The sequence below is a fragment of the Paroedura picta genome, chromosome 8 (assembly GCF_049243985.1).
Source record: "Paroedura picta isolate Pp20150507F chromosome 8, Ppicta_v3.0, whole genome shotgun sequence".
Classification (NCBI taxonomy): Eukaryota; Metazoa; Chordata; class Lepidosauria; order Squamata; family Gekkonidae; genus Paroedura; species Paroedura picta.
In genome coordinates this window covers 31,169,788-31,185,651 of record NC_135376.1, presented here as the reverse complement: position 1 = coordinate 31,185,651, position 15,864 = coordinate 31,169,788, and the positions used below count along the sequence as shown (strand labels likewise).

General features: G+C 41.1%; 1 protein-coding gene across 1 annotated transcript in view; it reads right to left on the bottom strand.

Annotated features, from left to right (window-relative positions):
• Nucleotides 1-15,864, bottom strand: part of EPHA4 (EPH receptor A4) — a 188,261-nt gene that overhangs the window by 13,231 nt on the left and 159,166 nt on the right. Inside the window, exons 12-14 of the mRNA XM_077348926.1 lie at nucleotides 10,300-10,361; nucleotides 9,236-9,445; nucleotides 2,025-2,174 (exon numbers count right to left, since the gene is read on the bottom strand). Coding sequence (XP_077205041.1) covers nucleotides 2,025-2,174; nucleotides 9,236-9,445; nucleotides 10,300-10,361 — 422 coding nt within the window. The remainder of the gene's footprint in view (nucleotides 1-2,024; nucleotides 2,175-9,235; nucleotides 9,446-10,299; nucleotides 10,362-15,864) is intronic.

Genomic DNA, 15,864 nt, shown 5'->3' with positions numbered 1-15,864 from the left:
GGTAGTCTTTACAGAAGGAACAAAGATTGATTGGCCACACACATTGATTCACACAACCATAGAACTGGTTTCACAAGAAGAGTGGCGAAGACACAATGGCAAGCAATGTGGATTCATACTTCCACTGCTATTGGCAGTTTAGTAAACAGAGAGAAGTGTTGTCTCGAAGGCTATCAACCCTCTCAATTGCAGTCACAAAATTAATAACTTTCTAAGCCTTATTTGTATTTTAATTGCAAGTGGAAAGATTTATATTACACTTCCTCCTCACAACCACATTGAAGTTTTTCTTTATCTAGTGGTGTTGTTATGGTGCCTTTTACCAGTGGAGGCTAAATGGATGCCGTGCAACTCACATTATATAGATGTGATAATCTACATGATGTGAGTTGCAGAGCATCTGTTTTACTTCCACTGGTAAAAAGCAACAGCTACATCACTATCCCAATTAATCTGGGTATTCTTCTTGACTGGAACTAGGGGCCATAAACAACATCAGGAAACTTGTTTCCTCAGTTCTCTGATTTCTACTGTGCTGCTAATGAATAGGGATAGAAGCAAACAAAAATTTCTGTTTGGTTTGCTGTTTTGGGCAGCCCTTAACCCAACCTTTCTCAATGTTTTTACCATTGAAAAACCCCTGAAACAATCTTCAGGTTTCAAGAAACCCTAGAATTGGCACAACCTTGTAGAATATGGTTGAGAAGCATAGCTGTGTACAAGCCAACTGGGGGTCCCTCCTCTTCCCAACTCCTCCACGCCCATCACTGGCCGTTTTAGGAGGGAACAGTGCCCTGTATCAGCCAATAAATGTTTAACAAATTTAAGACTATATTAAAATTAATTAAAATCCACCTATTCAAGAAACCCCAGGGTTTCACAAAATCCTGGTTAAGAAAGCCTGTCTGAACCAAACCCTGAACCAAGCAGGCTAATTTGGATCTACCTTTGTCCTGGTCATGGCTTGCAAAACAGATGGGAGTGAAACAGATGGGTCTAATAGTTTAAATTACTGTTCAGTTTAAATGGCTGGCAGTCATTTCAGCCAGTCAGCTTTTAGGTTGCAATGGCTGAGAGTCATGTCACCAGTCCATTTTGCATTGAACTGGTGAAATGGCTCACAGTGAAATGGAAGCAGGGGGAAGTGAAACCAACTAGTGAAATGTCTCCCAGACGTTTAAACTAACAGGTCACCGGCAGACATGTACTGCTCAAATGGCCTAAACAGCTGAACTAGACAAAAAATTCAGTAAGTGTTCAAGGAAGGCAGTTCTGAACAGGGCAAAGTTCATGCCAAATTTTGTTTGTGCCCATTCCTACTAATGAATGCTCATCATTTTGAAATACAAGTGAATCTTTGATTTTATGCTAATTATCTGTGATTTTCTATTTATGCAGAGCCAGTCCACTGGTTCATCTACCCAGTTTGGTGTAGTGGTTAGGAGTGCGGACTTCTAATCTGGCATGCCAAGTTCAGTTCTGCACTCCCCCACATGCAGCCAGCTGGGTGACTTTGGGCTCACCACAGCACTGATAAAACTGTTCTGACTGAGCAGTAATATCAGGGCTCTCTCAGCCTCACCCACCTCACAGGGTATCTGTCATGGGGAGAGGAAAGGGAAGGTGATTGTAAGCCGTTTTGAGCCTCCTTCGGGTAGAGAAAAGCGGCATATAAGAACCAACTCTTCTTCTTCTAGCTTGACACTTCCTACTTGGCTGTAAGTGCTAAGGTCTTTTTCAGCTTTGTTATTTAAAATCCTTTAACTGGCGATGTTATTTCACTCTAGGACCTTAGGCATGCAAAGTACATGGTCTAACGGTGAGCTAAGAGCCTTTCACACACAGACACACATTTGAAGGAAACTGAAACTGAATCCACTTTCATCTTCAGTGTCATCTATACGGGACTATTTCCTGCCTGGAAATACATCATGGCCAAGTAGCTTCTATGCAAATGGGAATTCCACAGCAAAATAACTAGGGATAATGATGACAGTATTCACATGATGGTGAAGAACACTCACATCTTGATTGGACATATCCCAATATGGTCTCTCTCCATAGGACATCACTTCCCACATGACAATTCCATAACTCCAGACATCACTGGCTGATGTAAATTTACGATAGGCAATTGCTTCTGGTGCAGTCCACCTGATGGGAATCTTCCCACCCTGCAGATGAATTAACAAATGGCACTTATACATATATATATATACACACACACATAAAACAAATAATAGCTTGAATTTATGTCAATACAGTTTATTATTTAAGTCACTATGCAGTACTCTTAAGAATGGCAAAAATATTATAGACAGCTATTTTCTTTAGCCCATAAATAGAATTTAGCAACTCAAAAGTCATCTTCAAAACCAAAACCAAATTCCTTGTCCTTGTGATTGCAACATCAAGGCTGAAGGTATGTGGTAAATACAAGAGTGGAGGGCTGGTAGAGGTGGAACTGGGGCTTCAAAGTCTTATATAGTTCTTAGTGTCTCACCACAAATGGCAAAATAAGTGATGCATAATATGTACATAAACAAGAATATGTAATTGCTGATTGCACAATTTATTCCAGATTACAGAATTCAGATCCATGGACATAGAATCTGGATTATCCTGACATGGAGTTTATTTATTTTAGTTAAGAGAACACACGAGCCTGGCCATATGGTACAGATATGGAAGTGAATGTCATCCATCTGTTTTCTTTAGTGACAGAGATGCTAACCAGGTAATTGTTCAGTGCATTTTTATCATTTCAAAAACAAGTAGCTTAAGGCCACACTAATTTAGCTAAGGGGTTTATAAACTACAAATCACAGGATTATCACAGCAAACTTAACATTTATAGACTTGTTACTAATGCTTGTTACTTTATAACAATAATCTTGCTTCCCTGCTGCCAGATTTGTTTGTCCAATTTCAAAACAAAGACATGTTTGAAGTCCACACTCATCAAATGATATTGATATTGTGCCATACTCTACAACAGAAACATATATCTAAAATGTTTGGAAGCAGGACTGAAAAAACATGGTTCCGTAACACCTAGTCAAATCACTAAAATTGCTGTAATGTCATCTTCTATTGTGGTTTCAGCAACTAACACAACATGGAAAAGTATCTGAGTTCTGCCTACCTTTTCCTCTTTTTCTATGCCTGCTTTGGCTTCACTATGGCAATTGGTAAAGGTCTTAAAGTTCATATTAATCTCCATCAATGCCACTACCACTAATAATATTTTATGTAAGTTCTAGCCTGATTTTAAGGTGAAATGTAGTTCTTGATCCTTAATAAATACAGTAGTCTGACAGATATTACAAGAGGAGAACCTAGAAATTAGGGAGTGAAAAACTCATATCTTCACTGGTAATCTTTCCTGCAGTCTTCCTGCAGTCCTATTTAGCATTCAGAAGGAGCAATGAGTCTTCCCTCATTATTACCAACTAGCAAGAAAGCCCATTGCAACCAGGAATACAATGGATGTTAGGACCCAGGGGACAACGGCAGGTGCAGATCTCTTGCTCCCCCCCCCCCCCAATCACAGCAGGAGCTCATTTGCAATTTGGAGTGGCTCTCTCTGTCTCTCTCTCCCTCACAGCAGGAGCCATAGCAGGTAGTCAGGGCTAGCTTGTAGCAGGGAGTCAGAGCTCATTTGCAGTTTGGCAGGGCTCTCTGTGTCTCTCTCCCATGCACTGGCTCCTGCAGAGAGGCGCGTCTGAGAGCAAAGTGGCTAGCATCCAGGGAGGGAGGGCGGGAGCTGTAGGTGCAAAGCCAATCAGGGTGTGGCCAGCTTTGCTGGCCACACCCCGGACATGTCCCCCCCCAGACTGTTTCATTAACATTAAGGGGAACAATGGATAAGGATGTTATTTAGCATTCAGAAGGAGCAATGAGGAAGCCCATCAAAACCAAATTATTGACAGGAACAACCTATGGCAGTGGTTCTCAACCTGGGGGTTGGGACCTCTTTGGGGGTCAAATGACCCTTTCCCAGGGATCACAGCAGGGTAAGCAGCTTGGCTGGCGGGCACCATACAAACAACAGCCTTGAGGGGTAGATTGAGATAGAGCGTTCATCTGTCTGGAGCAGCAGAAAAGAGTGAGATTGGCCTGGTGGGACAAGAAGCAGAATTGAACTGAGAAACCCCGGAAAAAAACCAATTTATATACAATTGTGAACCATGGCTCTTCATGCCATTGGTCAGTTTCGGTTTAATTTCTGTGAAAGAAAACTTGCATAATTTTATGGTTGGGGAGTCACCAAACATGAGGAACTGTATTATCGGGTTGCGGCATTAGGAAGGTTGAGAACTACTGACCTATGGGAACTATGAAGACCTCCAAAAAGTTTTCTTCTGCTTGGGAGATAATAAACAAGAAAATGGTATTTAGGGTAAGTGATGCTGTGAGAAGGAGGAGGGGGATTGGAGTTTTGCATATTTATGAACTGAGCCTGCATTTGTTGTCAGTTCCCAGGAAAAACTGTCCAAATGAGTAACATGATGACAACACCAACTAGTAGGAGCTGGCCTTGCTAGGGCAAATTTCATTCTGGTGATAAACAGGAAATAGTTTAAAATATAACTGTCAGTTTCAGAAAGCTTTTATATATAAACTGGCTGCCTATCTTAAAAGGGTATCATAGAGCTGGCCAAGGTCCAAAAAAGAACAACCATAATAATAATAATAATAATAAAATAAGAGAGTGGTTTATCTTTCTATCAATCAGAAAGCCTAAAGTAATTAGAGCCTTTTAGCTTGGGGATTTTTTTTTTACAGGTGAGGCACTGGAGAGGTTTATAAAATGACTAGAGGCAAAGCTGTTGTGCCCAGGAATACAACCGGAATTATCCTCTTTCCCATCCACCCCCACATCTCCCAAAGGTCAGCCCATGTCCTCTGAGTTGAAAGGTGCCAGGAGTGCAGGGCACCTTACTGACAGTAGTGCATGCTCTGAGACTGACTTATTTTCCTGGCTGAGGGCCATCTCCTATTGGGGGAATATTTCCAAGGAGAAGATGAAATGAGTACAGGAAGCAGATAGGACAAATATTTCTCCCTGTTTTACAAGACTAGATTGTGGGGACACTGATTCACAGCAGCTGGAGAGACAAAGAAAGTTCTTTGCAAAACACATAATTAGTTTATAGAATTTGTGGCCATGTGTTGAAGAAATAGCCACTGACTTACATGCCTTTGATAGAGTCATGAAAGATAGACCTATCACAAGCTGTTAACCATGAGATATGAACCGAAACACTAAGTTTTGAGTTAATGAATCATCATATGGTGGTTGCTAAGGAGCAGGTTTTACATTCTGCTCATGGGCTTCCTGGAAGAATCAGGTAAGCAATAGTTGCAAACAGAATGCTAACCTAACTAGATCTGTAGTTTGAGTTTTATGTCTATACTAGAAATTAAGCCTGATGTACAGTGAGCGGTAGCGGGCAGTGGGTGGGTGTGGGAGGTCCGCCACTCCCCAGGCCCCTCGCCCCACAGGGAGGGAGGGAGGGAGGGAAGGAAGGAAGGCAGGCATAGAGAAAGGGAGAAAGAGAGAGAGAGGGAGAGAAAGTGAGTGAGAGAGAGAAGGGGATAAAGGAGAGTAAGCAATGGGAGAAAGAAAAGCAGGAGAGAAATGGATGGATGGGAGCGAGAAAGGAGATTAAGGGCTGGGTGGATGGATAGAAGGAAGGAAGAAAGGAAGAAAAAAGGCAAGACAGAAAGACAGGAAGAGAGCAAGTGAGAGGCAGAGAGAGAGAGGCAGAAAAAGGAAGGAAGGAAGGAAGGAAGGAAGGAAGGAAGGAAGGAAGGAAGGAAGGAAGGAAGGAAGGAAGGAAGGAAGGAAAGGAGGCAGGCAGGCAGGCAGGTAGGTGCAATGAAAGGTCAGTGGGGTAGAAGGGGAAGGAAGGGGGGAAGGGTCTGCTGGGCGAGTGTGTGGGGAGTGAGTTGCGAGGGAGAGGTGGGGGAAGAGTGTGGGGGAAAGAAGGGTGTGAGGCTGGGTGTTTGGGGGTAGGAAAGCTGCGGCGGTGGCGCATGGGGTTGAGTAGCAAGGGGGGCGGTGGGGAAAGAGTTTGGGGGAGAGAAGGGTGGGTGGCTGGGTGTTTGGGGGTGGGAAAGCGGCAGCGGAGCACGGGGTTGAGTTGCAAGGGGGGCGGTGAGGAAAGAGTTCAGCGAAGAGAAGGGTGGGTGGCTGGGTGTTTGGAGGCTGGAAAGCGGTGGCGGAGGGTGGGGTTGAGTTGCGAGGGGGGGTGGCAGGGAAAGAGTTTGGGGGAGAAAAGGCTGGGTTGCTGGGTGTTTGGGGATGGGAAAGCGGTGTCAGAGCGCGGCACAGAGAGAGAAACAGACAGAAGGGATTGAGAGACAAATGAAGGAAGGTAGGAAGGCGAGAGTAAAGAGGACTGGGCAGGGGGGGAAGGAAGGTGGGGAGAGGCGAAGGGTCCTCTGGGTACCCCAAACCCTCCCCCCCAGGGCCGAATGACAGGTTAGGCCAGGTGGCTACCTGGATATATTAAAATAAACCCTTAAAATCACACAAACATGAGTAGGTTCTACCACACTTTGGATTGCAACATTACATCAACTAGAGAATGTCATCTGAAAAACAATGGCTTTATGTTATTGTTGGTTTTTGTTGTCAAGTCACAGCTGATTTATGGTGACCCCATAGGGTTTTCAAGGCAAGAGACCCTTTGGGTTTGCCATTGTCTGCCTGAACATCGGAACCCTAGTATTCCTTGAAGGTCTCCCATACATATTAGCTAGGGCTGACCGTACTTGGCTTCTGAGATCTAACAAAATCAGGCTAGCTTGGCCTGTCCATGTTCGGGGCAACTGCCTCATATTATCTTCTAAAACTGTTCTCTGGATTGCCTCAGGAAGCTTATTCCAGAACACTGGAAACAAAATTCATTGTTTAGTTGCAGACATCTGCACTTAGGGAACTGACGGCCAGCTAGAAGAAGCCTGTAAATAAATAAATGAAGACTTTTCTGTACCATGCAAAATAATGTCCTGCGGACTGCATGTGACAAATCTGCATGTGATCTTGTTTTAGCCTTGTTTTTCAGCTTAATCTAAGCTAACTGGAGCTTGAGAAGCCAAACAGAGTAGGCCATGGTTAGTACTTAGATGGGAGACTACCAAGGAAGACTGGGGTTGCTACTCAGAGGCCGATTCTGCACAGCAGCAGCCGCACCCAGTGGGGGGGGGACACACATTTCAGCGCTGGATCTGCTCTGGTGCTGAAATGTCTCCATAGGAGGGACATTTCAGCAAAATACCTGGTGCCCTGCTGAAATGTGTCCCCCCCCCCCCGGGAAACACAGCAGCGGCCAATAGGTTCTACCATGGGGGGGGGTCCGAAGTGTTTTTTATTTTGCAAGAAAGTAGAATGCAATCCCACCTTCCTGCAAAAATTTAAAAAATGTCCTGATCCGCCCCGCCATGCAGCAAAGTACCACAAAGCTGCCCGGAACATTTTTTGCCCCCTCTGACCCCTGCAGTGGGCTAAGGTAATGCAGATTCTCCTGCATTACCTTAGGCTGGAGCAAATGAGGGTCTGATCCGTGGCAGGCCCAGTAGCTGTGTCATGTGGAAACAGGGATTGGCCCAGCTTCCATATGAGTGCCCTCTTGGCCTTTTCTGCCCATGCAAAATTGGGCAGAGGAAGGCAAAATGACAAACCATCTCTGCTCCTCTCTGGCCTGGAACACCCTGGGACTGAGGTTGTCATGAGTTGGTTGTGACTCTATGACATGATCTTCTTTGCTGCAGCAGCTTCTGTTGTTGAAATAATAAAGTTCTTGTAACATAATTTGGCAAAATGTGAATGGCTCAAAAGTGGATTGGCCATTTTGACTCTGAAAGCTTCTCTGAGAAAATACTGAGAAAGCCTTTGGTACACCAGCATATTTGTTGTATGCATAATGTCAGTGCCCTTAAATGATGGTCCAATGTATACCTCCGTCATTTAGTAGGGCAATGAGTTAATTTTTTTCCTGACTCACACTATGTTTATTTTTGACATAGCTTATTATAAGAGTTTTTAATTGTATCTGCTGGATGTTTAAGAATGATCATAATTTGAGATTCCATGTGGTAACTCAAACTGTGGAATTCATCCAAATTATCCTGAATACTAGAACAAAAACAAGACAATACACTGTGATGCAAATTATAGATATTCATTGCAGTCCCCTTGGAAGGAAAAACACTTTACTATATTTTCACTTGTAAAATTGAAAGGAAGCCTTTTCAATAGTTTACCTCCTGCTCCTGTGTTTGAACACAGCTCTCTAGAAATCTGCCTTGGCTCAAAACCATACTGCCCTTGTTAGTGGGAAATTGCAGGGCTGGACAGCATTAAATACCTCACAAGGCAAACTCCATTCTTGTCTCTCCTTCCTAATTTAATGAAGTGCATGTTCATTACAGGAGAAATGTGAGAATTGAATGGTACAAACTGGGGTTTTGCTAACAACCTCTGTATCGAGAGAACAGATGGAGAATGGCAGGCATTTAAAAACAAAACATCGAATTCAACTTACAAATCTACATTATAAACCTTGTACCTTCTTTCCCCCCCTGATGTGTATAAACTTCAAGGCTGTTTGTGATCATCAGGATATTGCTTTACAAGCAGCAGTGTTTGCTTCATTAGATTTTACATGCAGATGACTAAAATCCATCTAGCAGAGTCAGGAAAACAATGCCTATAAAGTTCTATTGTTCTTCATATTTTGGTACTTGTTCTAAATAGAATCATGTGCAAGTACGTGCCTTTAATATAAACTCACAGCTTTTGAACATAATACATGGCAATGTGGCTGCCCAGGAGCCAAAAGATTTTAAACTATATTCCCAGCTATATGGGAGAACCATACAACTAGGGAAAAATGTGGAGAACATGCATTAAGTGCATGTGTGGAATCTGCATGTAGATTCAGGGCTACAACCATTGTATCAAAGCAACCTGATGTATGTCCCTAGATGTCAGATGTACAAAAGAAAACTGTGAATACCACAACATGGTTTAACTGAAAGGACACAGACACGTGTAAAAAACCTAGGCAAACAAAAGATCAGGAAAAAATCTAGGGTTACAAATGCATGAAGAACAGGTCAGCTGTTTTAAAAAGACAAAGCTGATGCAATGCCAAAATTTGTTGTGGTGAAGGATTTTTGGCATGTGCGTGGAATAATGAAGGAGGAAGGAATTCTGTCTTACCCTAGTAGTATAGGCAGCTTCAGGGTCATCTTCAAGAACTCGAGACATGCCAAAGTCCGAAACTTTGCACACCAAATTGCTGTTGACTAGTATATTTCGAGCAGCAAGATCTCGATGCACATAGCTCATGTCAGACAAGTACTTCATTCCAGAGCCAATACCCCGAAGCATCCCTACTAACTGGATTACAGTGAATCTGCCATCATTCTTCTGCAAGAAAAAAAAATATAAATTCACAGCAAAATTCACAAAGAACATTTATCTGGGTGTCATAATTAAAAGTTCCTCAATGACATTTTTTTACTTGACTTTCTCTTCTAAACTTATTCTATTTTCTAGAGACCCATAATTTGACTCCTGTTCCACATATAAATATTATCTCAGTGGCATTAAAAGAGGAGTATAAAATGGTGTCTGATCCTGTTAAAGAAACACACTGGAAAGTGCAAGAGCAAATCAGCATCTCTGGATAGCTGTGTTCCTAATTTACATTGTGACTGGCAGCAAGAACAGCTCCTTTCCAGGGAAATCCAGTGTACATCATTTAGGGTTTATTGCCAGGAGAATATCAATTTACCTAGCGGCAGGTAGGGGAGGAAAATTCCACTTGGCTCAGAATCCTAAATTTCACAGTGGTCTCTCCCCATAAACTACTTATGTGTTCCCCAAATGATGTCTAATACAAAGTGTTAGTATTATGACATATTCTCTTCTCTCTAGACCTATAATTCATTGGCAAGTATAGTCCAGTGGCTTTTGTACTAGCTTCCTGGGATGTGTGAACTGTCCCAGTTTTAATTAACCTACAGCAATGTGAGACTTTTAATGAGCATTTTAATCAAACCTCCTTCTGATTAAACACAGATTATTTAAAGCTTATTATTTTATGCTTCACCTCTATGGTGCCTCATCACCCCTCCCACTAGCTGAAGTAGCAAACCTGACAAGCAAGCATCTCTGGAGCATAATTTTGCATCATCACCCACCCACAATTAGAAAGGACATACATAAAAAAAAGATCACCGTGTTTCTTCATTTTAATTTATTCAATCAGAATTACGTACCCTGAGAAAAGCATCCAAAGAACCATTCTCCATATATTCAGTTATGATCATGACTGGTTTGCCTAGGCAAAAGAAAACAATACATGGATGAATAGTTGGTGGGAAATTATTACAATTAAATTAATCCTCAACTACAGTAAGCCAGAAAAGAGGCAACACAAAGATGAAGTGTTCAAGAGCTCCAGAAGATTAATACTTTAACTGACTCAATGGCAAGATCTTTAACTACAGTACACCTAGAGTCCCTAGAGCAGTGGTTCCCAACCTTCCTAATGTTGCGACCCTTTAATACAGTTCCTCATGTTGTGGTGACCCCCAGTCATAAAATTATGCAAGTGTTCTTTCAGAGAAATTAAACCGAAACTGACCAATGGCGTGAAGATCCATTGTTCACTATTGTATATAAATAGTTTTTCTTCTGGGGGCACTGCTGGAGCGGCTGGCAGCCGAGCGCAGGCACCTGCAGGAGGAGCAGCAACAGGGGCAGCATCCCCCCAGCCAAGCTGCTCCCCCTGCCGCGAGCCGTTTAAAAGGGGTCCCAACCTCAGGTTAAGAACCACTGCTGTAGAGAATATAAGGATCCACAATTGCTCATTAAAGAAAAAATGGTGATAGTAATAGACCCAATAGGCCTATTTATATTCTGATTCATGTAAAGATAACTGCATTGTTTGCTAGGTAATTTGTATGATTGTAGGCATTTGAGAAATAGAAATTATTGTTTGAGGGATACATTATAGACAGTTGTAACCAGATTCAGGTGTTGTATGAATAGCAATTTCCTTCCTACTTAATCTGGGACCTTTATTTGGCATCACAATTTATTTACAAATATGTTCTCTCCATTTGTTCCACTCGGAAGCAGATGAGGTCAAATTAGTCAATGAACTCTGATGCAGACAGGGTCAAATTGAACAGCAATGCCCAGTTCTGCAAATGCAATACAGAAAGCTAATGACACAAATCTGAACATTAACCTTGAGTAGCTCACAGATGATACTATTCTGTTAGTATTGATTCCCATTCCTACAGTACATTAAATCCATTATTATTAAGTATCATCCTTTGATATATTCATCAATAGGAACTGTCCGTGTCTCCACTCCATTTTACGATGTGCCCTGAGGAATTTTGTCTATACAGCTCTTATCTACCCTCAACATCAGCTGCTTTTAGAAGCTTCAGAAGCTACTAGGGGAAGAGGCAGGTGCAGCTCATAGGATCCAACACCAACATTTATTGTGGCATAATCTTCCTTGGACTAGAGTGAATTATAATCTACAAAAGTTTATATCACAACAAACATGCTCATTTTTAGACTATTTTTTTACTAACAAGGTGAGTTGCCATGACCACCCTGCCTCCATTTTGTTTATCTGTAGTCATTTTGACCAGCCCAACTATCCTACTAAATTTAGAAAGGTCTGGACAGCTCTTGTCCAAATGTTGCTGCTGAAATGATCATATGGGTCATAGAAAGAAACTATGTAGACAAAAAAAAAAGCAAGATGGGTCAGGAAAACAATCAGCAACAGCAGACCACTTTGTATTACTCAATTTTAATAATTAAATGCACTGGCAAACTCACTTGACCATAGACTGGCAAACTGACTTCTTAGTCTTGGTATAAAACAAAAGTCCAAGAAAGCAATGACTCAACAAGATGCAGATACCTCTATTATTATAAGCCTCATTGAGATCATCAGGCTCCCCTTAGGGAGATCTCCCCTGAGGCTTATTTTTCAGATGTCTGTTGAGGAGCAGGGAGGGGGAGGGAGTTGTCTCAGTGTTATAACTGGGAATTATAATGTTTTTTTATGGGGTTATATGCTGCTTAACTGATTAACTGAAAGATTTCCCACCTTAATCACTAATAAGTTCACTAGTAAGATCTGCTGAAATATTTGGCTAATACAATTTGGTCTCTGTGAAATATTTTCACACTCAAAAGTGCCTATAATTGTCTCTACATTTGCACATTATTCACTCAGCAGGTTGGCTCCACTCGCAATTTCAGAAGTAACCCTTTCTGATTAGAAAATAATATGTTAAAGAGTGTTAATAGCCTGTAAATGCTGCACCTTTCAATTTGTTTAGGGATGCTGGCTTTAGGCAGCCCATGGAGAAGATATTATGTTCCTGATTTCCTCACCACTTCAGCCACTGCCAGAATTTTCACCGTCTTGATATTATTCACCATGTGTGCATGCCAACCCGTCTCAATGCGATATGGAAATCAGAGAGCTGTAACCTTATCTATCATATTTGCATGAATAAAGGTGAATTGTGTGTGTAGATGTACAAAAATAAAACCCAGCTGCATCAACATAAGCTCAGAATTTCGGCTGAGAATTTAAATCCTTAAAGGCAAACACTGAAGAAAACCATCTTCTTGATATATGGGCACAACACTTTCCAGTATTCATGAGAGTGAAACCTACCCAGGTGCAATCTACATATTTCCTCATTTCATTTACTCCTTTTGCAACTGTCACTAAAGTCACTTGATGGAACAAATATTTCTAAATGGGTTTTAATTAACCTTCTGCAATCAAATGGTACTTTGTCTACTTAAAGAAAAAGGAGACACTCTTCATTTGAATATATTAATGCATAACTTCATTATCTGTAATGCCTAGGCCAAGTAATACTGAAATTAGTCTAGAGACATAGAGATAAAGGAGTGTCTTATCCTCTTGGATTTCTGCACTCAGTACAATGGGATTCTTGTTATGCTATAAGCCTAGAAGGACACAAGGTCTGATACATTCTGATTCCAACACTTTTTTAAAAAGCAGGAAATATATTTCTTCCTGAAAATGTTATGCATACAACTTATTGATGATTATATCTCTTGTGGATGCTACCATAGATACTGCCATGCTGTGGATTATTAAAAAAATGACTACAAAATGAAAATATATGACTTGGATTCCACAAAGGATTTTTGCCAATTTCCCCTGTCCTGCTGCAGACCTTTGTCTCCCGTCACTGCTGTTCCTGGGCCCCCACTATCCCTGAGGAGGAGTATTTCTGGTGGTACTTTGGGATGCTGTGGGTGAGGAGAAAATTAAGGTCCATGAATTAACCACCTTCCTTCTGTGAAAATCATCTGTGGGATCCAACTGAAACACCGCCTACACTTCCCCACAGAATCTAAAGTGGGAAAGTTCTCAAAGTCTGACTCATTACTAATAATGAATTTTTATTTTCCATGCATACGCAAAGACACATATAGGCACAAATGTATCACCACAATTTATCCTGGGATGAAGGTTTCAGGTTAAAATTTTATTGTATTGGCCATGGGCCGTCACAATCATATGAAAACAGGATCATACAAAAAGGACATAACCCAACAAATGGTATGGAACAGTATGCATAAAATGGTCAAAACTAAAATAGTGTGATCAATAAAATACAGAAATAAGATTGGCATTTTAAGAGAAGACCACTGGACATCACAAGTGCTCTGCATAAATTGGCCCTAGTTTTCCTGGCAGCCAGTGCAAAAAGTGCCACTCTAGTGGAAACATAAGGATCTTTGTCTGACAACAGAAAGATCAAGTTCTCAGTTTTTATAGTGCCCCAGGGCAATAGCTCCCAAATAAATTTGTTTCTTAGGTCATCGTAGAGAGGACAGTCCTCAGTTGCCAATCCTGAGTTGTAATTTCCTGCACATTAAATACATCCATTTATCACAAAGACTCAAGTAAATCTAGAGGAAAAATTGAGATGAATGTCTGCTTAAATAACCCTGTTTACCAAATGGTGACAGTATGGAGGTTCCTATGCTAGTCTGTAGCAAACTACAGAGAGAAGGGCAACAAAACACATTTGGTTTGGCCTCCCACCTTCTGGTGAGAATCTTAAATCATTTCAATGCAGTGACAAGTACATTATGCAAATGCTATCTAGTCATTTATAACTGTTACAGCTGGCACAGCTTGGGGGCTAAAAAAAGTGGGATTTCAATACAAAGATTCTCTTGTAAGGATAGATTCAAATGAGTAGCCGTGTTGGTCTGAAGTAGCATAATAAAATCAGAGTCCAGTAGCACCTTTAAGACCAACAAAGATTTATTCTTGCTTGCACTCGAAAGCTCACACCTTGAATAAATCTTAAAGGTGCTACTGGACTCTGATTTTAAAGATTCTTTTGCTGATTCTGCATTACCAAGATAGTATGAAAATCTCCACGTATGGCAAACACATTGCTACCTAAACATAAACAACTTTTTTTTTTGCAGGGAATAAACCTGAAAAATCCCATGAGGTTAGTCTCTTTTAATTGAGGTGCCATGGGACTCATGGCGATCACTGTCTGTTGCAGACAAAAAAAGTACAAAGGAATTCAACAGCTTTTTTAAAACTGGCAAAATTTGAAATGTATTCAAGATGTTGCTTTATGCTTCTAAATACATTTGATTTTGAAGCAGCAGGGAATGGGAAATTTCTGTATGGAGGATGGGCATGGAGCGGGTGGGGGGGTTATATAATTGGATTGTGCCACCATTATTGCTGTTATTTTATTGTTTTACGGATCTTATTGTAATCTATCATGAGCTGGCATGGTCCAGGAGTTGGCAGTTAATAAAAGCTAAAATATTAGTATAAATAAATACAGATAAAGTTGGTGCTCACGGACCTTTAATTCTGTCCATGATTTTAACAATGTATGTCTGTATGTGTGTGATGCACATGCTCAAAGGGAGGGATTACTGCATATTAATCATAATATTTACTCCCTAGCAATGAACACATCCCATAAAAATCAGGTAGTATAGTGGCCAAGAGAATAAGAAAAAGACTCAGGAAGTTCCTGGCTTGAAATTTTCATTTCCTGTTAAGTCACTAGGTGTGGCCTTCAGCAAGACTTTTATCAGTTGATTCCCTCATTGACAATATATTTTTAATTAAATTGACATAAATACAAGTCTGTTGTAAAGACTGCAACAAGGAAGTCCTTTGAACATTCTATATAACTGCTTAAATCACTTATACCTAACAGTAAACAGGCCAGCCTCTGAAGAAATTGCCAAAGCCACAAAACCAGGACACCCACATACAAGGGGACTCACCAGGTATGCAGAAAAAGGCAGTTTAGAGATTGACCAAAGGGGCGGAAATAGCTTGATGATGACTGAAAACACTATAGAAAAGCCTGAATACTGACAGCAAAGGAATGTCAATTGAAGGGAAAAGGGGTGTGTGTGAGGAGAGGTCAGTCTTCCTGTCTCTTAGGGACTGCTGGAGGGCTGGAGTACTAAACTGTCCATGTTTCCTATGATTTCTTGTGTCCCCCTGTCCCTTGTTACAAGAATCAGAAAGATAATTTAGTGATAGCAATTCTGAGTGATTTTTGAGGAATCTTTCATTTATGATTCCATTATCAACTCCATGTGTAAAAATGGGGGGAGGGGGGTTAAATTGAGGTCTTAGGAAGCTATTCACCCAATGTATCCACAAATGAATATTACTACAGTTTCATCAAACTTCACATTATGGGATAAATCCCAAATACAATTATCAAATTCCTTCCACATTTCCATTTGCCTCCTGATAA